This window comes from Oncorhynchus keta, chromosome 37 (assembly GCF_023373465.1).
Source record: "Oncorhynchus keta strain PuntledgeMale-10-30-2019 chromosome 37, Oket_V2, whole genome shotgun sequence".
NCBI classification, from domain to species: Eukaryota; Metazoa; Chordata; class Actinopteri; order Salmoniformes; family Salmonidae; genus Oncorhynchus; species Oncorhynchus keta.
In genome coordinates, this window is record NC_068457.1 from 4,187,846 (window position 1) to 4,212,438 (window position 24,593).

The 24,593-nt window shown below is 44.8% G+C and overlaps 2 protein-coding genes across 2 annotated transcripts in view; both read left to right on the forward strand.

Moving 5' to 3' along the window:
* Window positions 1-24,593, forward strand: part of LOC118370090 (zinc finger protein 501-like) — a 311,132-nt gene that overhangs the window by 136,586 nt on the left and 149,953 nt on the right. The gene's annotated exons all lie outside the window — the stretch shown is intronic.
* On the forward strand, window positions 1,387-7,795 carry LOC118383726 (zinc finger protein 239-like). The gene is made up of 2 exons (XM_052498878.1): window positions 1,387-1,942; window positions 4,762-7,795. Exons 1-2 carry the CDS (start codon window positions 1,615-1,617, stop codon window positions 5,616-5,618), a joined length of 1,185 nt encoding a protein of 394 aa, XP_052354838.1. The 5' UTR covers window positions 1,387-1,614; the 3' UTR covers window positions 5,619-7,795.

Here is a 24,593-nt window from a genome sequence, read left to right on the forward strand (position 1 = left end):
GGTAATTGAGGTAATATGTACATGTAGGTAGAGTTATTAAAGTGACTATGCATAGATGATAACAGAGAGTGGGGGGGCTTCCTCTGACACCACCTGGGATAGAGGTCCTGGATGGCAGGAATCTTGGCCCAAGTGATGTACTGGGCTGTACACACTGCCCTCTGTAGTGCCTTGTGGTCGGAGGCAGAGCAGTTGCCATTCCAGGCAGGGATGCAACCAGTCAGGATGCTCTCGATGGTGCAGTTCAGAAGTCTCGATGGTGCAGAGATCTTTGTGGGCTATACTCGGCCTTGTCTCAGGATGGTAAGTTGGTGGTTGAAGATATCCCTCTAGTGGTGTGGGGCCTGTGCTTTGGCAAAGTGGGTGGGGTTATATCCTTCCTGTTTGGCCCTGTCTGGGGGTGTCATCGGATGGGGCCACAGTGTCTCCTGACCCATCCTGTCTCAGCCTCCAGTATTTATGCTGCAGTAGTTTATGTGTCTGGGGGCTAGGGTCAGTTTGTTATATCTGGAGTACTTCTCCTGTCCTATCTGGTGTCCTGTGTGAATTTAAGTATGCTCTCTCTAATTCTCTCTTTCTTTCTCTCTCTCGGAGGACCTGAGCCCTAGGACCATGCCTCAGGACTACCTGACATGATGACTCCTTGCTGTCCCCAGTCCACCTCCAGTTTCAACTGTTCTGCCTGTGATCATTATTATTTGACCATGCTGAACATTTGAACATCTTGGCCATGTTCTGTTATAATCTCCACCCGGCACAGCCAGAAGAGGACTGGCCATCCCACATAGCCTGTTTCCTCTCTAGGTTTCATCCTAGGTTTGTTGCCTTTCTAGGGAGTTTTTCCTAGCCACCGTGCTTCTACACCGGCATTGCTTGCTGTTTGCGGTTTTAGGCTGGGTTTCTGTACAGCACTTTGAGATATCAGCTGATGTACGATGGGCTCCCGAGTGGCGCAACCGTCTAAGGCACTGAATCACATCTGGCAGTGAGTCCCATAGGGATGCACAATTGGACCAGCATCGTCCAGGTTTGGTAGGCCGTCATTGTAAATAAGAATTTGTTCTTAACTGACTTGCCTAGTTAAATAAAAAATATTGTGTGTAGATTGATGAGGAACATTTTCTATTTAATCCATTTTAGAATACAAAGGTAGGTAAAGGTAACAAAATGTGGAAAAAGTCAAAGGGTCTGAATACTTTCAGAATGCGCTGTAAACTAAAGTTTAAAAAAGTTAATTAAATACATTTAAAATGAACTTTATCTGAAAATAAAATATGATTATCAACTGCGTTTCCCCTCCAGTCAGCAGACGGCGTTGTGCGTCTTTCAGGCGACGCTGCCAGCGTGACGTATAATCTAGTGGACTTTTCTTCAGAAACAGCTCGTCAACCACCTCGGTAGCTTGCTAGACAACATAGCCGATAGATTCAAGCCATTTCTACGCTTTCGAAGTATATTAGCTACTGTGTTTTAGACACACTTCTGTCGTATCTACTTGTTAACCTATTTAATTTAATATTTCGTTATTCTTTATTCGTCAGCAATAGTATCTGGCTGGTTAAGTTAGCACTAGCCTAGTCGCTAATTATAGCTAGCTAGTTAACATCCCCGACCATGAGCTCCCTAAACTACTTTCATCCTGTTAAAGAAGAGGAGATCTGCTGGACGGAGAAAGAAGCTCTGGGGCTGAACGTTGTCGTGAAAGAGGAGAAGGAAGAGGAGGATGTTACAGTTAAACAAGAAGTAGAGGGTGAGGCTGTTACAGTGAAAGAAGAAGAAGAAGAGGAAGACGTTTCAGTGAAAGAAGAGGAAGACGAGTTCAGAGTGAAAGAGGAGGAGGAAGAGAAAGATGATGATGCAGTTTTTGGAGTGAAGAAGGAAGGGGAGATTACTGTCACATTGAAAGATGAAGAGGTGGAGATAGGAGATCTGATTAACACCAGTAAGTTCCGCCTTAAATAGTTTTTGTTCACTTTGGATATTCGGAGTTGGCTTGTCAATACCTCTTCAACGAAGAGCCCTGGGATGATGTCTGATATGTCTAGAATCACCAGACGACATAGAGAGCAAGCTACCCCTTGTTTTTTCCGTTCCGTTTCCAAAAAGTGACTTAACATGTATATTTGAGAAGGGTCTAAATGCTGACTGCAGACTGGGGGCACGGCATGTAGTGATTTTTGTGTTGTGATGATTTACTACACACAATGCCCATAATTTACTACACACAATGCCCCCAGTCTGAGGGTTGTTGACGTCAACCGCCTGTATTCAATGGAGAGAAATGCTAAGCTACTAGCCTCATGGCATGAATATGCATCTGGAGACAACTCCTATAGTGTTTTATTAGAACACACCGTTCTATACAGTCCACCTGATAGAGGTTCATATCTGACAGAGATGTACACACTGTTCTATACAGTCCACCTGGTAGAGGTTCATATCTGACAGAGATGTACACACCGTTCTATACAGTCCACCTGATAGAGGTTCATATCTGACAGAGATGAACACACCGTTTTATACAGTCCACCTGGTAGAGGTTCATATCTGACAGAGATGAACACACCAGTCTATACAGTCCACCTGGTAGAGGTTCATATCTGACAGAGATGAACACACCGTTCTATACAGTCCATCTGGTAGAGGTTCGTATCTGACAGATGAAAACCTCTTTTAGAAACTTAGAAAGAGGGGGAGTCTAAAGTTGCAACAACTAGGATTGTGCCTTTTGGCTTCTTGACAATGAAATAATTTTGATATGAAAACGAATAGAGCAGGAGAGAAATGACACACGGTGTGTCCAATAGAACAGAAGAGAAATGACATAGTGGTGGGTCCAATAGAACAGGAGAGAAATGACAAAGTGGTGGGTCTAATAGAACAGGAGAGAAATGACATAGTGGTGGGTCTAATAGAACAGGAGAGACATGACATAGTGGTGGATCCAATAGAACAGGAGAGAAATGACATAGTGGTGGGTCTAATAGAACAGGAGAGAAGTTACATAGTGGTGGGTCTAATAGAACAGGAGATAAATGACAGTGGTGGATCCAATAGAACAGGAGAGAAATTACATAGTGGTGGGTCTAATAGAACAGGAGAGAAATGACATAGTGGTGGGTCCAACAGGTAAATAAATTGAAATACATTTTCCCAAATGATATAATTACCCCAAAGAAAGGATTGCCAAATAATTTCCCAATGTGAATGAGACCCCCTTCACCAGTCGGCTAGGCCTCACTCCAACAACAACGGAATTAATTTTGAATTGTAAGTATCAACAAAAATATTAAAAAATGGTTTTGTCAATAAAATATTTGTTCATACTGCTGTAACACATTGGAGAACATTCACAATATGGAGCAACAGTAACCATAGTAACACATTGGATAACATTCACAACATGGAACAACAGTAACCATAGTAACACATTGGATAACATTCACAACATGGAACAACAGTAACCATAGTAACACATTGGATAACATTCACAACATGGAACAACGATAACCACAGTAACATTGTTTCCCCCAAAAAATGTAAATGAAGTTTGTTCTGAGGTATTTGTCCTGTATCTGAGAGATATAATAACAAATATATATATAAAAAACTATTTTTATTTGTCACTAAAGTCTTTCCACATTTTGTTACATTACAGCCTTATTCTACAATGAATAAAAATCCTCATCAATCTACACACAATAACCGATAATGAAAAGGCGTAAATAGGTTTTTAGAAAAAATGCTACATTTATTATAAGAAAAAACATTTTTATTTCTTATTTACTTATTTAATATTATGTACATAAGTATTCAAACCTTTTAATCTGAGACTTGAAATTGAGCTCGGGTGCATACTGTTTCCATTGATCATCGTTGAGATGTTTCTACAACTTGATTGGAGTCCACCTGTGGAAATTCAATTGATTGGACATGATTTGGAAAGGCACACACCTGTCTGGCTACGACAGCATTCTGAAGCGATACACCATCCCATCTGGTTTGCGCTTAGTGGGACTATCATTTGTTTCTCAGCAGGCCAATCTCCCAACACACCTCCAGGCTGTGTAAGGGCTATTTGACCAAGAAGGAGAGTGATGGAGTGCTGCATCAGATGACCTGGCCACCACAATCACCCGACCTCAACCCAATTGAGATGGTTTGGGATGAGTTGGACCGCAGAGTGAAGGAAAAGCAGCCAACAATTGCTCAGCATATGTGAGAACTCCTTCAAGACTGTTGGAAAAGCATTCCAGGTGAAGCTGGTTGAGAGAATGCCAAGAGTGTGCAAAGCTGTCATGAAGGCAAAGGGTGGCTACTTTGAATATTCTAAAATATATTTGGATTTGTTTACCACTTTTTTGGTTACTACATGATTCCATATGTGTTATTTCATGGATTTCATGTCTTCACTATTAGTCTACAATGTAAAAAATAGTAAATATAAAGAAAACCGCTGGAATTAGTAGGTGTGTCAACTTTTGACTGGTACTGTATATCTCATTAATGTTTTTACCACTTCTTCCAAAGGCAAACATGTAAGTAAATGTTTTTGTAAATCAAAAGGGATGCTGTCAAAAATGTATGGAATTCAAATGGATTTACCCAGCCTACAAAGCACTACAGCAACTCTGTGATGACCAGTTCTGCTCTTTTATTGAGGGATCTAGTCTAGATTAAACCTCATAGGAAGACAGTTTTATCATGTGGAGGTTTCATTCAGGTCTCTGTTTAACGAGATACTCTGTTTGTCTTTGGCAGGAGAGAAAACAGAGTCTCACTCTGACAGCAGGAAGAGTCCTTCAAGGGAACCAGACCCAGAGACGCCAAAACCAGCCAGACAACACCACTGCTCCCACTGTGAAAAGAGTTTTTGCTGGTTAGGGAACCTAAAACTGCATGAGAGGACACACACAGGAGAAAAGCCTTTCCAATGCTCCCAGTGTGGAAAGAGTTTTGCTGTGTTAGCTAACCTGAAAAGACACGAGAGAATACACACAGGAGAAAAGCCTTATCACTGTGCCCAATGTGGAATGAGTTTTAATCAGGATGGGGACCTAAAAGCTCATAAGAGGAAACACACAGGAGAAAAGCCTTTCCAATGTTCCCAGTGTGGAAAGAGTTTTACTAAGATAGGGCAATTAAAAGAGCATGAGAGAATACACAAAGGAGAAAAGCCATTCCAATGTTCCCATTGTGGAAAGAGTTTTACTCGGATAGGAAACCTAAAAAAGCATGCGAGACTACACACAGGAGAAAAGCCTTACCAATGCTCCCAGTGTGGAAAGAGTTTTGCCGTGTTAGCTAACCTGAAAAGGCATGAGAGAATACACACAGGAGAAAAGCCTCATCACTGTTCCCACTGTGGAATGAGTTTTACTCAGTTATGGGACCTTCAAGCTCATGAGAGGATACACACAGGAGAAAAGCCTTTCCAATGTTCCCAGTGTGGAAAGAGTTTTACTCAGATAGGGCACCTGAAAGCTCACGAGAGGATACACACAGGAGAAAAGCCTTACCAATGTTCCCAGTGTGAAAAGAGTTTTACCATGTTAACTAACCTGAAAAGGCATGAGAGAATACATAGAGGAGAAAAGCATTTTCTGCTCCCAGTGTAAAAATAGATTCTCACGAATGGCAGAACTTAAAGCTCATGAGAGGATACAGAAGAGAAAACCCTTTCCAATGCTCCCAGTCTGGATAGAGTTTTACCTGGTCAAGTAGCCTGAAGGAGTATAAGAGGATAAACACGGTAAAAGTCCTACCACTGCTGTCTGTGTGGAAGAACATTCAGAGAACCTGAAATCAAATGAGAGAATAGAAAGAGTGTATTCTGACTTATATTTTTGACTGAGAATTTGTGTTTTTGTTTAGGCCACACGAAATCATATTGTATATGGTTACACCTGTCTATATAAGGTCTCACAGTTGACAATGCATGTCAGATCAAACACCAAGCAATGAGCTGGCCACCCGGCCAGACTGCGCAATCGGGGGAGAAGGGCCTTTGTCAGGGAGGTGACCAAGAACCCGATGGTCACTCTGACAGCTCTAGAGTTACTCTGTAGGGATGGGAGAACCTTCCAGAAGGACAACCATCTCTGCAGCACTCCACCAATCAGGCCTTTGTGGTAGAGTGGCCAGACGGAGGCCACTCCTCAGTAAAAGGCACATTAAAGCCCGCTTAGAGTTTGCCAAAAGGCACCTAAAGACTCTCAGACCATGAGAAACAAGATTATCTGGTCTGATGAAACCAAGATTGAACTCTTTGGCCTGAATGCCTTTCGGCAACCTCCAAGCTGGCAGTCATGTGCCTTTTACTGTGGAGTGGATTCCGTCTGCCCACTCTTCCATAAAGTCCTGATCGGTGGAGTGCTGCTGAGATTGTTGTCCTTCCGGAAGGTTCTCCCATCTCCACAGAGGAAATCTGTAGCTCTGTCAGGGTGACCATCGGGTTCTTGTTCCCTTCCCTGATGAAGGCCTTTCTCCCCCGATTTCTTAGTTTGGCCGGGTGGCCAGCTCTTGGAAGAGTCTTGGTGGTTCCAACCTTCCTCCAATTAAGAATTATGGAGGCCACTGTGTTCTTGGGGACCTTCAATGCTGCAGAAATACCCTTCCCCAGATCTGTGCCTTGACGCAATCCTGTCTCAGAGCTCAACAGATGATTTATTTGACCTCATGGCTTGGTTTTTGCTCTGACATCCACTGTTACCTGTGGGACCTTATATAGACAGGTGTGTGCCTTTCCAAATCATGTCCAATCAATTGAATTTACCACAGGTGGACTCCAAACAAGTTGAAGAAACATCTCAAGGATGATCAATGGAATCAGGATGCATCTGAGCACCATTTCAAGTGTCATAGTAAAGGGTCTGAATACTTAAGTTAAGAAATGTGCAAAAATGTCTAAAAACTTATTTTTGGTTTGTCATTATGGGGTTTTGTGATGTCATTATGGGGTTTTGTGATGTCATTATGGGGTATTGTGTGTAGATTTGATGTGGGGGAAAAAATCTTCAAGTTTAGAATAAGGCTGTAACGTTTAAAAAAAATGCGGGATAAGTGAAGGGGTCTGAATACATTACAAATGCACTGTATACCGCTAGCAGAGTGTTGGCAGTTTTCTTCCGTTGGCAGAGTGTTGTCAAAGTTTTCTACCCCTGGCAGTTTTGTACACAGTCATGTGATACTTGGTATAGAAAAGTCCAATCTTAGAAGGGTACATGGGAGGCACAATACTGTGTGTCTGCAGGTGTCTGTCTGGTCAAAACCAGTGATACAGTTGCCCCTCCACCCTCTGGTGGGATGGATCATGTCTACAGAGAAACCTAGATTCAAATACTTAGATTTGTGTGTATTGGGTATTTGTTGTGAAATTGTTAGATATAGAGAACTATCGACTCTAGAACCACAAGCATTTCTCTACACCCGCAATTATATCTTCTAAACACATGTATGTGACCGATAAAATGTGATTAGATTTTGATTTGAAATTAACGTCCTATTTATCGAAGGTGCTTTTGGCTGGGGTGACTCCAAAGGATTTGAATTTGTTAAAAGTCCATATTTATACAGAATCACTAAACCATTATTTTGATTTATTAAGAACAAGTTGATTGACAAAGTCATGAAAAAATTGAAGAATTGAATAAACCACATTTTGGCTATGATAAAATATATGTCTCTGGTGTCAAAATGATCCATGTTAGAACTATGGTTCAATTTAAATATGTAGTGGGTGTAAAGTTTGTTTTAAATTCTCACTCATTAAACACGTATCAATCAACACATGCTTCTCTTTGAACGACTTAATAAACTTAATAAATGAAAAATGTACTTTTGGTTCCTCAACTGCGTTGCCCACAACAGTCAGCAAATGGTGTATGTGCTTTTTTTAGGTTCAGGGGACCCTGCCTGTGGGACGTATAATCTAGTGGACTGGACGCTCCTTCAACAAAAACAGCTAGTCAGACGCCTCGGTAGCTTTCTAGCAAACACAGCTACAACATTCACGCTCTTCACACTGTTTTTGGTGTATTTTAGTCTCTGTGAACTAAACACACATCTGTCGTATGTCCTTGTTGGCCCATTTAATTATATATTTACGTTTGTCAGCTAGCTGGTTTGCTAGGTTAGCTTAGAACTAGGCTAGTCGCTAGCCCCGACCATGAGGTCACTAAGCTACTCTCCTCCTGATAAATAAGAGGAGGTCTGCTGGACGGAGAAAGAAGCTCTGGTCAAAGAGGAGGAGGAAGAGGAGGCTGTTACAATACAAAAACAAGTAGAAGGTGAGGCTGAGAAAGACGTTTCAGTGAAAGAAGAGGAAGACTCGTTCAGAGTGAAAGAGGAGGAGGATGTTACATTAAAAGAAGAGGAGGAAGAGAAAGAGGAAGATGCAGTTTTGGGAGTGAAAGAGGAGGGGGAGATGACTGTCACATTGAAAGAAGAAGAGGAGGTTGGAGATCTGTTTAACACCAGTAAGTACAGTCTCTGCAGTCGTTGAACCAATATGCAGTAAAGGGGTTTTACACTTTAATGTTGTTCTGTAGGAATGGCTGAAGCTACACTGGAACGTGTAGAACATCAAGAGTGGACCATCAACAAAATGTTAACAATTGATCAAATGCATCTAATGACAATGCCTGAAATACTGTAGTCCTCAATATCTCATATTAGATTAGCCCAATATGTACTCTTAGAGGGGCAATCAGCAGTTGTTACATCAATTTTGTAGCTTGATGATATGTACCCATCTGTTTCTTGAAGAATTCACTTATAAATGCCTCAGGAGCTTAGATCAACTGTCGTACCCCATCAGAACCCAGAATATAAGCTTTAAAAAAAATGTTTGTCATTAAATATAAACAAACACTGTATATCCTCAAAACATGGTTAAAACTAGAATGTTGATATCATGGAGGGTTGCATTTTTCCAGCCCCATTCCTCAGCTTTTTACCGAAACGGGCAGGGAGTACGCTTTGTTATTGTTTCTACTGCTGATTGCTGCCCCCGTTACTCCTCAAGGTACAAGGACTTTGTTATTTTCAGAGGTAGACTGGCTCTGGCAGCTATATTAGTCCAATAATCCACCTAAATGTGAATCGTTTCTTAATTGCGATACATTTCTAGAAACATAAATCGCTGTACTTTCATATCACATCAACATAATTTCACACAATACTGTCATATCACATCAAAATAATTTCACACAACACTTTCATATCACATCAATAAAGGTAACCAGTCACGATGCCACAAAAGGTAAACCAAATTTGTTTCTCGTCATTTCTCCTTTCTTCAGGCTTCTTTTTCTTCTTTGGACTTTATATGGCGGTTGGCAACCAACTTTAAGGTGCATTACCACCATCAATTGGACTGGAGTGTGGACCTCAGTTGATCTTTCAATCACCTACATGGGTATATACCAAGACAGTCATGAAGAGGGCACAACAAAACCTTTTCCCCCTCAGGAGACTGAAAAGATTTTGCATGGGTCCCCAGATCCTCAAAAGGTAATGCAGCTGCACCACCGAGAGCATCCTGACCGGTTGCATCTCCACCTGGTATGGCAACTGCTCGGCATCTGACCGTATGGCACTACAGAGGGTAGTGCGAACAGCCCAGTACATCACTGTGGCTAAGCTTCCTGCCATCTGAGGAAAGCCCACAAAATTGTCAGAGACTCCAGTCACCCAAGTTTTAAACAGTTTTCTCTGCTTCCGCACGGCAAGTGGTGCCGGAGCGCCAAGGACCAAAAGCCTCCTCAACAGCTTCTACCCCCAAGCCATACAACTGCTGAACAATTCATAAAATCGCCACTAGACAATTTACATTGACCCCCTTCCCCCCTCCCTTTTGTACACTGCTGCTACTCACTGGTTGTTTGTTACCTATGCATAGTCACTACGCCCCCACATTCATGTACAGATTACCTCAACTAGCCTGTACCCCCGCACACTGACTTGGTTCCGGTGCCCCCTTTATATAGCCTCCACACTGATTCGGTACCGGTGCCCCCTGTATATAGCCTCATTATTCTCATTGTGTTACTTTTTATTATTAACTTTTTATTTTAGTCTACTTGGTAAATATTTTCTTCTTCTTCAACTGCTCTGTTGGTTAAGGGCTTGTAAGTAAAGCATTTCACGGTAAAGTCTAAGTTGGTGTCTTGACGGATTTGTAAAAAAAAAAAGTATTTGATACACTGCCGATTTTGCAGGTTTTCCTACTTACAAAGCATGTACAGGTCTGTAATTTTTTTTATCACAGGTACACTTCAACTGTGAGAGACGGAATTTAGAACAAAAATCCAGAAACTCACATTGTATGATTTTTAAGTAATTCATTTGCATTTTATTGCATGACATAAGTATTTGATACATCAGAAAAGCGGAACTTAATATTTGGTACAGAAACCTTTGTTTGCAATTACAGAGATCATACGTTTCCTGTAGTTCTTGACCAGGTTTGCACACAATGCAGCAGGGATTTTGGCCCACTCCTCCATACAGACCTTCTCCAGATCCTTCAGGTTTTGGGGCTGTTGCTGGTAAAAATTTCAGACCTCTACATGCTTTGTAAGTAGGGAAACCTGCAAAATCGGCAGTGTATCAAATAGGTCGATTAGAAAGGCCTGCTCGCAGAAGTGTTTGACAGTGATGAGCGGTGGTTGTTTGACCGCGGACCCATAACGGATGCAGGCAATGTGGCAGTGACCGCTGAGATCCTGATTGAAAACAGCAGAGGTGTATTTGGAGGGCAAGTTAGTCAGGATATCAGCTATGAGGGTGCCCATGTTTACGGATTTAGGGTTGTACCTAGTGGGTTTCTTGATCATTTGTGTGAGATTGAGGGCATCTAGCTTGGATTGTTGGACGGCCGGGGTGTTAAGCATATTCCAGTATAGGTCACCTAACAGAACGAACTCTGAAGATAGATGGGGAGCAATCGATTCACATATGGTGTCCAGGGCACAGCTGGGAGCTGAGGGGGGTCTATAACAGGGGGCAAAAGTGAGAATTGTTTCTAGAGATTCATTTTTAAAATTAGAAGCTCGAATTGTTTTGGCATGGACCTGGAAAATATGATAGAACTACGCAGGCCATCTCTGCAGTAGATTGCAACTCATCCCCCTTCGGCAGTTCTATCTGGATGGAAAATGTTGTAGTTGGGGATGGAAATGTCAGAATTTTTGGTGGCCTTCCAAAGCCAGGATTCAGACGCGGCAAGGACATCAAGATTGGCGGAGTGTGCTAAAGCAGCGAGTAAAACAAACTTCGGGAGGGGGCTTCGGATGTTAACATGCATGAAACCAAGGCTTTTACGGTTACAGAAGTCAACAAATGAGAGTGCCTGGGGACACGCAGGGCCTGGGTAAACCTCTACATCACCCGAGGAACAGAGGAGTAGGATGAGGGTACGGCTAAAGGCTATCAGAACTGGTCGTCTAGTGCGTTGTGAGCAGAGAATAAAAGGAGCAGATTTCTGGGCGTGGTAGGATAGATTCAAGGCATAATGTACAGACAGGGGTGCGGGTACAGTGGAGGTAAACCTAGGCATTGAGTGACGATAAAAGATGTAGAACCTCTGGAGGCACCGGTTATGATAGGTGAGGTCACCGCATGTGTGGGAGGTGGGACAAAAGAGTTCTCTGAGCCATGTTGAGTGGGACTAGGAGCTCCGCAGTAAAATAAAACAATGATAACTACCCTAAACAACAGTATACAAGTTATATTCACAGAGAGAGGCATAAAGCAATCACAGGTGTTGATTGGGAGAACTAGCTCAGACAACAACAGGTAAGACGACAACAACAGGTAAAATGGCAATGAATGGGCAGAGAGGGTCAGTTAACTACACACAGGGCCTGAGTTCGAGGCTGTGGCCGACAGATAAACAAATAAAATCGAGACCCGTGATTAATGAACAATCCAGCAGGCATCAGCTACAGTATGTAGCCAAGTGATCATAGGGTCCAGTGAACAGGAATAGATGAAACAGGGAAGCCGTTAGGTAGTCGTTACTACGCTAGCAGTGAAATGCTCCTGGCTCGAGGCTAACTGGTGCTAGCTTCGGGACAAGAGCGTCACGACGTCCCGCAAAGAGCGGCTGATGGCACATCGGATGGAATTACGTCGGCAGACCAGTCATGATGGATTGGCGGGGTTCCGTGTTGACAAAGGGTCCAGGCCAATTGGCAAAAGAGGTATTGTAGCTGGAGTAATTTTGTTTGCTAGCTGGGAGATGCACCTGGCTCGGGGCTAACTGGTGCTAGCTTCAGGACAAGGGCGTTAGCCACTATAGCCACTCTGGTGCAAAGGTCCAGAGCTCACGGCAGGAATCCGGTGATGAAGTGGCTTCTAGTCGTCTTGGTGAAGTGTCTGGGAGGCATCAGCTGTGTAGCCGAGTGATCAGGCTGGGAGATGGGCCTGGCTCAAGGCTAGCTTCGAGGCTGGGCCACTCGGTAGCAGCTAGCTAGCTGTGATTATCCGGGGTAATGGTCCAGAGCTTACAGCAGGAAGATGGTGATGTAGTGGAGAAAAACAGTCCGATATGCTCAGGGTTGATATTGCGCTGTGCAGACTGGCAGGTATTATCCAGGCCAAAAGCAGCTGGTGTCTGAGCTAAAAAGGCAAAGGCCACTAAGCAGTGGCTAACAATGACTAAATAGCTAGTAGCTAACTAGCTGGTTAGCTTCTGATGGAGGTTCTAGCTATAAGGTCTAAAAAAAAATAGCAGATCCGTATCACATTGGGTGAGGCGGGTTGCCGGAAGGTATATTTAATTTAAACATGGAAAAAAATATTGAAATATTTTGCAATATATACAAAAAATGACGGAAAAAAAGGTATATTTAATTTAAACAGTTAAAAAAACGGAAAATTTAGTATTTCTGTGCCTACAAACTGTTTTCCCAGCGTAACTTAATTAAGGAGCCACTAAATGATACGCAGGTCGAGTGCATTTCAGAATAGAAAAAAACTGTCCCACAGCAAGATCCGTATTTAAGTTGAAGTTCATCATATGACAAGCGTACTGTTATGACTATGACTACTGTTCACTGAAGGAGGGAAACTAGGTACAACATACTATTAAATCCACACGTTATGACTATAACTACTGTTCCCTGAAGCAGGGACACTAGGTACAACATACTATTAAATCCACACGTTATGACTATAACTACTGTTCCTTGAAGGAGGGAAACTAGGTACAACATACTATTACAATTTACGCCTCGCTGGAAGCCCCGCCTTCCGACGGGTGATGAGCGTGAGGCTCGGATTTATTCCTTACATTTAATACCGCTCTTCACCGACCCAGGAAGGGGTTGGGCCAAACAGGTGTTCTACCTCGTTTCCCTCCTTCAGGGAACAGTAATTATAGTGTTAGGTTCTAATTTTTCAGAGTAAATAACTCACGGACACTAGTGTGTGGCAGAGTCAGGAGTCAGACCTGAGCCAACTCCCCCTGTTTACCGTAAGGAGCCATGGATGGAATTGGAGCTGTCGGCAAAGCAGAGTGCTGAGTCTGAGAGTGTGGAGGATGTATTGGACAGAGTAGAAAGAAAGCTGTTGGTTTGGCATAGTATGCACGGCATACCAGTGCCAGCACCATGCATCAGGCCTACAGTGCGTCCAGCGCTGCCGGAGTCTTCCTCCTCTCCAGCGCAGCCAGAGTCTCCCGCCTGTCCGGTGCTGTCAGAGCTACCGCCCCTCATGCCAGAGGCGCCAGAGCCCCTCATTCTAGAGGCACCAGTGCTCCTCAGTCCAGCGCTGCCAGAGCCTTTTTCTCCAGTCTGCCCAGCGCCGTCTGAGCTACCCGTCTGCCCAGCGCCGTCTGAGCTACCAGTCTGCCCAGCGCCGCCAGTCTGCCCAGCGCCGTCTGAGCTACCCGTCTGCCCAGCGCAGTCTGAGCTACCAGTCTGCCCAGCGCCGCCAGTCTGCCCAGCGCCGCCAGTGCCGCCAGTCTGCCCAGCGCCGCCAGTCTGCCCAGCGCCGCCAGTCTGCCAGCGCCGCCAGTCAGCCAGGATCCGCCAGTCTGCCAGGATCTGCCAGGATCCGCCAGTCAGCCAGGATCTGCCAGTCTACCAGATCAGCCAGAACTGGGTCCGCCAGATCTGCCAGGATCCGCCAGTCAGCCAGGATCTGCCAGAACTACCAGTCAGCCAGGGTCCGCCAGTCTGCCAGGATCCGCCAGTCAGCCAGGATCCACCAGAACTGCCAGTCGGCCAGGATCTGCCAGTCAGCCAGGATCTGCCAGTCAGCCAGGATCTGCCAGTCGGCCAGGATCCGCCAGTCGGCCAGGATCCGCCAGAACTGCCAGTCGGCCAGGATCTGCCAGTCGGCAAGGATCTGCCAGTCAGCCAGGATCCGCCAGAAGTGCCAGTCAGCCCGGATCTGCCAGAACTGCCAGTCGGCCAGTCTGCCAGGATCCGCCAGTCTGCCAGGATCTGCCAGTCGGCCAGGATCTGCCAGTCGGCCAGGATCCGCCAATCAGCCAGGATCTGCCAGTCTGCCAGGATCCGCCAGTCTGCCAGGATCCGCCAGTCTGCCAGGATCCGCCAGTCAGCCAGGATCTGCCAGTCAGCCAGGATCCACCAGTCAGCCAGGATCTGCCAGAACTACCAGTCAGCCAGGATCCGCCAGTCTGCCAGGATCCGCCAGTCTGCCAGGATCCGCCAGTCAGCCAGGATCCGCCAGAACTGCCAGTCGGCCAGGATCTGCCAGTCAGCCAGGATCTGCCAGTCAGCCAGGATCTGCCAGTCAGCCAGGATCTGCCAGTCGGCCAGGATCTGCCAGTCGGCCAGGATCTGCCAGTCGGCCAGGATCTGCCAGTCAGCCAGGATCTGCCAGTCAGCCAGGATCAGTTAGATCCGCCATTCAGCCAGGATCCGCCAGTCTGCCAGGATCCACCAGTCAGCCAGGATCTGCCAGATCCGCTAGTCAGCCAGGATCCGCCAGTCAGCCAGGATCTGCCAGTCAGCCAGGATCTGCCGGAACCACCAGCCAGCCAGGATCTGGTAGATCCATCAACCTGCCTGAGCTTCCTCTCACTCCTGAGCTTCCTCTCACTCCTGAGCTTCCTCTCACTCCCGAGCTTCCTCTCACTCCCGAGCTTCCCCTCGGTCCCGAGCTTCCCCACGGTCCCGAGCTTCCCCTCAGTCCTGAGCTACCTCAGTCCAGTGGGGCCTGTTGTTAGGTTTCCTAGGCTAAGGTTAGCGGCGAGGGTCGCCACTCAAGGGTCACTAAGGAGGTGGACTAAGACAATTATGGAGTGGGGTCCACGTCCAGCGCCAGAGCCGCCACCGCGGACAGATGCCCACCCAGACCCTCCCCTATAGGTTTAGGTTGTGCGTTCGGAGTCCGCAACTTGGGGGGGAGGGGTTCTGTCACGTTCTGTCCATCGTTCGTATGCGTTTTCCTTGTTTTATTGTTGGTCAGGACGTGAGTTGGGTGGGCATTCTATGTTGTGTGTCTGGTTTGTCTATTTCTATGTTTGGCCTGATATGGTTCTCAATCAGAGGCAGGTGTTAGTCATTGTCTCTGATTGGGAACCATATTTAGGTAGCCTGTTTTGTGTTGGGTTTTGTGGGTGATTGTTCCTGTCTCTGTGTTTGCACCAGATAGGACTGTTTAGGTTTTCACTTTTCTTGTTTTGTATAGTCTGTTCATGTATAGTCGTCTTTATTAAAAACATGAATAACCACCACGCTGCATTTTGGTCTGCCTCTCTTTCACCAGAAGAAAACCCTTACAGTATATGCACGTCCATTAAGGTCCTTGTATAATTGTAATGTGATATTGTACCCCTTGCTCGATTGTCTATTGTTTGTAATCTATGTATGCTTGTGTTCCCTCATGTGCTTTATGTATTGATTTGATATTAATACAAAAAATATATTCATTAGCCCCCCCTAAATAAATCAAGAAGGCGGACAGAAATACTAGGAGAGAGGGGTACGCCAACACAGAACTGAACTGGATCAAAGATGGCCGACATAAATACTAGGAGAGAGTGGTACGCCTACACAGAACTGAACTGGAGCAAAGATGGCGGATAGAAATACCAGGAGAGAGGGGTACGCCTACACTGAACTGGATCAAAGATGGCGGACAGAAATATTAGGAGAGAGAGGTACGCCAACACAGAACTGAACTGGATCAAAGATGGCGGACAACAATACTAAGATGCAAATGTAAGGGATTGTAATGTCAAAACGAATCATGCAAAAACATGCACAGTTGCCAGGAATGTTAGTTAAAAAGGTAGAGACAAACGATTATGCATTTTTTTAATCATAAAGATCATTTCCAAAAATCGTGATTTAGCAAGCTAGCTGACTAGCTAACATTAGCCAGCTAGCTGACTAGCTTTATGGATGTTGTGACATGATTATGCCATTGTAATTCTGGTTGTTTTAGGGACTCATGAAACGAACCAGGCTGTCATTTTGTGAAACAGTGGATGTATAGAATCTAGCTAGCTGAAGAATTTACTGCAAATTGAATGTACAATTGTGTAAGCTTGCCTTGCTGATATTTGCCATGCAGATAGATGAAATAACGTAGCTAGCTATGTTTTTGCTTATTGTGCAGTGAATGATTTAAAATCCCTGTATGCCCATGGATGTGTAGCTAGCTATCTAGCCGATCTGTGTAGGGACCCAAACGTTTGGTATACATATTAGTTAAGAACCTAGATATGAACCTCAGCTATCAACTTTGTTTTGGTACAGAGCAATGCAGTTAATATGCTATCGGAAAGTCAGCCACAATCAATTTGCACCTGCACATAATTGGCGCGTTATCTCTCTCATTCCTCTCGCAAAGCATTCTGGAACTTGCAGTCAAAAAACGTAATTCAACACAACCCAATACAATTACATATGCAAATAAATCTAAAGAAATATCTTTAGATACAGCTCAAAGAATAAACTTAAACATTAACTCTGTAACACATTAAAGTTACAACACAGCCTGAATGACATCAATGAAGCCTATGGATTGAGTAGTATATAATTGTAATATTTGTGTTGTGGAGAAATGACCAGGCAGGAGACGGGAGTACAGTTAGTTGTCGTTTAGTCAAAAACCCCTCGTGCTCTACAGTTCGCGGCATTCCAGTGCGCATGTGCATTTCCTAGTAGGTGTAGTAACGTAACACTGTCATAATGCATTACTGCTTAGTAACAGCACAGTAACTAATATAAACAGATGTAGATCCCAGATACTACAGCTAGAAAGCTACGGAGGTGTCTGACTAGCTGTTGTTGTTGAAGGAGCGTCCCGTCCACTAGATTATACGTCACACTGGCAGCGTCGCCTGAAAGACGCACATCGCCATCTGTTGACTGGAGTGGGAAACGCAGATAAATATTTATTTTATTTCCAGACAAAAAGTGCATTTTTACATTTCTTTCATGAAATAATAATATAATAGTCAGACAACTGCAGATTTGTAATAAGTACGAACTTAAAACCTACTTCTATATTCTACCAACCCAAAAGATGTTTCTACTATGAAGCAACGCTTTCACGTTAATTAAAGTTTAATTCCCAAATAGCCTATACAGGTTTGGTCATTATCAGGTATTAGAGCATTGAAAGATGATGTACAACAACGGTTTCTTCCAGGAAACCACGACTCCAATGACCACCGCGGTCAAAATAACTGTAAAGTACGTCACGATCGAAATGACTACCGCTACGATCGACCTGTTCACAATACATGGGTATTGGGATCTGACCTCATTGATCTGTCAGTAAGCTATGTTTACATGGGTATATATATATTTTTTTTTTAAACCTTTATTGAACTAGGCAAGCCTCTTGATTCTAGCCATCCCAGATCCGGGATCGTGAATACAGCCTCAAGCTCATTACCATAACGCAACGTTAAATATTCTTGAAAATCGCAAATGAAATAAATATATTAGCTCTCAAGCTTAGCCTTTTGTTAACAACACTGTCATCTCAGATTTTCAAAATATGCTTTTGAACCATAGCTAAACAAGCATTTGTGTAACAGTATTGATAGCCTAGCATAGCATTAAGCCTGGCATTCAGCATGCAACATTTTCACAAAAACAAGAAAAGCATTCAAATAAAATCATTTACCTTTGAAGAACTTCAGATGTTTTCAATGAGGAGACTCTCAGTTAGATAGCAAATGTTCAGTTTTTCCAAAAAGATTATTTGTGTAGACAAATCGCTCTGTTTTCTTCATCACGTTTGGGTAAGAAAACCCCTGAAAATTAAGTCATTACAACGCAAACTTTTTTTCCAAATTAACTCCATAATATCGACAGAAACATGGCAAACGTTGTTTAGAATCAATCCTCAAGGTGTTTTTCACATATCTATCGATGATAAATCATTCATGGCAGTTTAGTTTCTCCTCTGAAGAAATAGAACGCGCATGGACCTAGAGATTACACAATAATTTCGACGCAGAACACCGGGCGGACACCTGGTAAATGTAGTCTCTTATGGTCAATCTTCCAATGATATGCCTACAAATACGTCACAATGCTGCAGACACCTTGGGGAAACGGCAGAAAGTGCAGGCTCATTCCTAGCGCATTCACAGCCATATAAGGAGACATTGGAACACAGCGCCTTCAGAATCTGGGGCATTTCCTGTATGAAATTTCATCTTGGTTTCGCCTGTAGCATTAGTTCTGGGGCACTCACAGATAATATCTTTGCAGTTTTGGGAACGTCAAAGTTTTTTCTTTCCATAGCTGTCAATTGCATGCATAGTCGAGCATCTTTTCGTGACAAAATATCTTGTTTAAAACGGGAACGTTTTTTTATCCAAAAATTAAAAGAGCTCGACGAAGTTAGGAACAAATTCTTATTTTCAATGACGGCCTAGGAACAGTGGGTTAACTGCCTGTTCAGGGGCAGAACGACAGATTTGTACCTTGTCAGCTCGGGATTTTAACTTGCAACCTTTCAGTTACTAGTCCTCCCCAATTGGGATCTAACCTCATTGATCTACCAGTAAGCTATGTTTACATGGGTATTGGGATCTAACCTCATTGATCTGTCAGTAAGCTATGTTTACATGGGTATTGGGATCTTACCTCATTGATCTGTCAATAAGCTATGTTTACATGGGTATTGGGATCTCAGCTGTAGTATAATCCAGCAAAGCAGTCCTACCAGCTAAAAGTGTAATGAACCTTGTCTGATAGCCAATCAACCGTGTCCTGAGCCTGTTGGCTGCAGTCCGCGGAGAAAAGTTGGTATTTTTTTTCTCGTAAAGTTACACTGGGTACATGGGTCACATAAATAATTACCATCCAGCACATTGTCTAGGAAGGTACTGTTCCTAGTGGTGCTAGAATGGTTTGTTAGGGCTGACAATCACATTGTTCCTAGGCCGTCATTGTAAATAAGACTGACTTGTCAATTTAAATAAAGGAAGAAAAAAGGGAATATGTATAATTGAACTACAACCATAATGCACTGCGTGTCTACTTGTCTTGTCTGTTTACTTTACACCTGCTATGTAAAAGAGACAGAAGAATGCACAATGGTCAATGCTATCTGGGATTCTTGGGACATCTCTACCCTAAACCCTAACCTTAACCCCCTACCGTAACCATTTTAAATGTCAACTTCAACAGGCTAGGGACGTCCCAAGGATGTATCTCTACCTGAAAATACATGATCTAAGTGATTGATAGTTGGTATTCAGCAGTCATAAACCCTTATTTACTTTAATGAACTACTAAATGAGTGATTTTGTTAGACAACAGACAGCAGCTCTAAACTTTATTGAGTGACTGATCCATTCATTCTTCCATCCCTCCTCAGCCTTTCTCTCCTCTGAAGACCCAGTGAGGGTGGAGCTCGGTCAGAGAGCTGTTGAGGGACTGGTTAGGAAGAACACTTCTACAGCCAGAGAGGTGAGAGGTCACACATGGTTTAGATGGTAAATATTTATGTCCCCTTTAGTTGTTCTTTGTTATTATGAAGGTCATTTGTGTCAAATGTACTTTTCCCCACATCTCTTACATTGCTTATGCATATTCAGAGGCCAGACTCAAATTCCAAACACAATGCGCATCCTGGCAGATCTACACCTAATGCGAACACATTGTGATTTCTGTGCATCCAAACCTAATGCAGCTTGGAGTGATCAGATGACAGAAAGTCACATTTAGGCGCCACGTGTAACTGAGGCCACAGATGCTCCATATCCATTACTTTGAGTGTTTTATTTAATGACTAAATGTGTTTCTTTCTGTGTTGCAGGGGCAGTCATGAAATGGAACAGCAAGGCCACAGAACGACATAAGCAGAGCTGTGGGAGACCACCTCAAGCCCCTGGTAGAGCCGGGGGTGGTGTTTACCATTCCTTCAGCAGGCTGGAAAAGTGTAATTGATTCTTTTTTTCATACTAAGATGGACGAAGAGTCTGTTGATTGGTCGGTCATTGGGTTAATTTGTTTCGCAATATGTTAAAATCAAATCAAGCTTTATTTACACAGCACATTTCAGACATGGATCCAACACAATGGCTTCATTAGAAAAAACTATGAGAAACAGAAATATTTAGTACACAAACATAAGAGGATAAAAAACAGAATAACAACTGAAAGACTCTTGAGCATTCTAAGGAAATGCCATTGATTAAAATATGACCAATTGGATTTAATATCCAACCTAAAATATAAGCTTGTTTTTAAAGGAGGGGTTCTGAAAGACTATGGGGGTGTTCACTGAAAGTTGACGAGTAACAATAACTGGGACCTAAAAGACACCCACCATGAGACCCACCAAATCTGCCCAAGAAGAGGCAAAAAAAAAACACACACCAAACTTTAAGACAGGAAGCAAACCAAAAAGGTGGTTAAAATAATTTATTACAATCAATACCATTCATACTATTACAAAATCATAATTCTCATTCATTCTTAATTAATTCTATTTACAAAAACATCAAACAAAAACAAACCTCAGGGGAGCATCGGCCCTCCCCGTCATACCTAAACAATACCTAACCCTTTCCCTATCTCCCCTTCCATAATCTATCCCCTTACCAAACTCACTCTAACACTCCCAGCCCTAAACCCCCTTTCCACCTCTCCCGTGCCGCATGCTTCCCCCACTTCCTCTCCTCCCTCTTAATCCTCCCCCTCAAATCACCTTCCACCCTTCTCACTATCCCTTCCACCCCCCAATCTCTCCCTGTCTTGACTAAATTCTGCCTGGCTTCCTACAGTCCCTTTTTAAAGAGACTCATGAGAAGCCAGAGCAGAAACCTGTCCCTATCCGTTCCCTTTGCTCTCTCTACGCCTCTCTCTAGCCTAGCCCATGTCAAAACAAAATCCCTCCTAACCACACCTAGCATCACCCGTGCCCTAGCCCATACTAGTCCGGCACAGGCACAGTCCCAGAAGGCATGGCGCACAGTCTCCTCCCTGCCACAAGCAGATCTTGGACAGGTGGGGGATTGCACCAAACTATACCGGTACAAGATGGAAAGTACCGGCAAGCACTTATGGAGGCCCAACCAATTCAGGTCCTTGAGCCTGTTGTCCAGGCCCCGCGCCTGCACTCCCTCCCAGACCACTGACGAGATGCCCGCTACAGGCGCAGGACTCCCTGCCTGCCTGACCTCTTCGTACAGGTGCCTGTGATCTAAACCTACTCGGGCAACTTCAACCTCGGGGTGCGCACGCAGCCACTTTGCCGCATGGCCAAAGTGCCACGGCAGCTGTTCCGCCCGAGGACCCGCGTTAGACCACACCATTACGCTTCTCGCCTGGTACGAGAAGAACACCCGCAGGAGGTAACCGGACGGGTGTATCACTGGCTGAGCAAGCTCCGCTAACAAGAAAGAAACAAAAATTGAGTCCAGCTTGAGGGGGAAATGTGGTACCCCCCTACCTCCCTCCCCGATGGGACAGATCATGCGTGCCCTGGCGACCCACTCGCACCTGCCACTCCACATAAACTGAAACACAAGCCTCACTAGAGGCCTCCTCAGACAAGCCGGCAATGGGTAGATGTATGCCAAATACAAAAGAGACGGCAACACATCCACCTTTAGGACCAGGACTTTGCCCATAAAAGACATACCTAGCCTTCCACATTGCTAGCTTCCTCTGTACCACTGCGATACGCATGTTCCAGTTTAGCGTCGCTGAGCCGGAGGTCTCAAAATTAACCCAGAGAATCCTCAGGGCCCCTTCGCAGAGAGATAAAGCCCCAGGCACATCCGTTCTACCGCGCCATCTTCCGAAAAACTTGACGGAAGACTTTGCATGGTTCAGAACTGCTCCCGACGCTCGGGTTTAATCCCCAAAGATGGCAAGGGACCTTGTCAGGCACGAGTCCTTGCACAACAGCAAGAAAGTGTCGTCGGCGTACTGCGTCATCTTAACACGCAGCCCACCACTTCCAGGGATCAACGAGCCTTCCACCCCTGTGTCTGCCCTAATGGCAGCCCCCAGAGGCTCCATGTACAGAACGAAGAGGAGAGCCGAGAGTGGGCATCCCTGCCTGACGCCAGACGAGAGGTCAAAAACGTCACCTAAATTACTATTTACACTAACTCGACACCCCGCTCCGACATATAATGTACGAATCCATCCTATAAACTTCTCCCCAAATCCTAATCTACCTAACACCCTGAATAGAAAAGATCTATTCACGCGATCAAAAGCTTTCGCCTGATCTAGCGCTGCTACCATTAAAGGCAGCCCTCTATCTTCAACCCAAGCGATGGAATCCCTGATCAACTGTAGGTTCCATCTTATAGAGCGGCCCTCTACCCCGCACGTCTGATCCTCGTGGACGACGTAGGGAAGGGCTGTGCGCAACCGGTCTGCTAAAACCTTTGCAAGAATCTTGTAATCTACGCACAGCATGGTCAATGGCCGCCAGTTGCCAAGGTCAGTTGCTTCCCCCTTCTTATAAAGAAGTGACAGCACACCAACAGCCATTGTTCCCCGGGACCCCCGTCTCAAGGATGGCCTTCAAGACTTCGAGAACCACTGGTCCAAGTATACCCCAAAACTTGAGGTAAAACTCAGCCGGCAGCCCATCCATCCCAGGCACCTTCCCTTTTCCCATCCTCCTAAGAGCGCTCTCAACCTCTTCTAGTGAGATCTGGGCCTCCATCACGTCTCTAATGTCCTCTGGCAACCGCCGGGACAAGTGTTCTAAAAACACGTTTCCCTGCTCTACATCTATTTCCCTTTCCTTAAATAAACCTTGGAAATGATCAGTTGTCACCCTGACCATTTCCTCTGGTTTACTTACTATACTACCATTTTCTTCCCTAACTCCATGCATTACCTTCCTACTCTGCCTGGCCCTAACCGACTTAAAGAACATAGCGGAACAAGTCTCATTATGTTCTAGAAAGCCACTATGCGCACGCTCCAGGAAAGCTCGAGCCTTCTGCTCCTGCAGCTCCCTGAGCTGCGCCTTTAGGGTTGCGGATCTCTCCCAGTCAATCGACCCGCCGAGGTTGCCTGCCTCGTACTCGAGTTCAATTAACCTTTGGATACGATCCACCTCCCTCCTTTCCTCCCTTTTTTCCTTCTACAATATCCTATTACAAAAGCCCTAATCCTCACCTTAACTAAATCCCACCACTCTAACACCCCCTCGCACATGGACCGGAGGCCGTCAAGCCTCCGAAAGAAACAAAAAAATGCGTCAACGAAAGCCTGCTCCTCCAGTATATCCCGATCTAACTTCCAGTACCCCCTACCGAAGAGGCAGACTGGCGACCCTACCTGCAGGAACACCCCGTCGTGATCCGTGAAGAAAACAGGCACCAGCCGCCCAGACAACTGACCCAAAGACCTGGATGCAAAAATGTAGTCGAGCCTCCGCGCAACCCCCCTGGAGTTGCGCCATGTAGGACCGACCATTGCCGGAGTAGTGTGCAGGCCACCATCAACCAGACCATGGCAAGCCATTAGCCCAGTGATGGCGCCTGCACTGCTATCACCACCTACCCCTAAATCTATATTAAAATCCCCTCCTATCACCAAGTGCCTGTTTGTAACACACAGGGGCGCCACACAGTCCACCATCTCCCTCCTGTCTGCCGCCACCTGTGGCCCATACATCCCAATTAACCTATATCTAGCTTCTCTATACTTGACATCTATCCCAAATACTCTACCCTGCATTATAACAAAAGTGCTCTCTACCTTAACCTCTCTGTTCCCACACAGAATCCCTACTCCTGTTGAGTGCACCCCTCCTATGCCCCAAAAAGATTCCCCCTTATCCCACTCCCTCCTAAATCTACACACATCCCCACCATCCCTCAGGTGAACCTCCTGTAAAAAACAGAAATCAAACCCCACACCCTCTAAATAACAAAAAAACGCCCTCCTTTTAACATTATCCCTTAACCCCCTAACATTTAGACTAAAAAAAAGAAACAGAACTATTCATTTAATTATATACAACAAATAAACCCCAAAACCAAAGAAAAACCAGGAGACTCACCCGATGCTCCCCTGGTCCATCTCCACCGGCGGGGACGTCCCTCCCACCCTGACCCAGGCGCCCACCCGTCCTCCATCCCAACCCATTCCCCTGTGCCATCC

Excerpts from the sequence above, each read along its gene's own strand:
- LOC118383726 (XM_052498878.1), top strand. The coding sequence starts at position 1,615 with ATGAGCTCCCTAAACTACTTTCATCCTGTTAAAGAAGAGGAGATCTGC. Across the intron at positions 1,943-4,761 it reads AGGAGATCTGATTAACACCA|GAGAGAAAACAGAGTCTCAC; the intron begins GTAAGTTCCGCC and ends TGTCTTTGGCAG.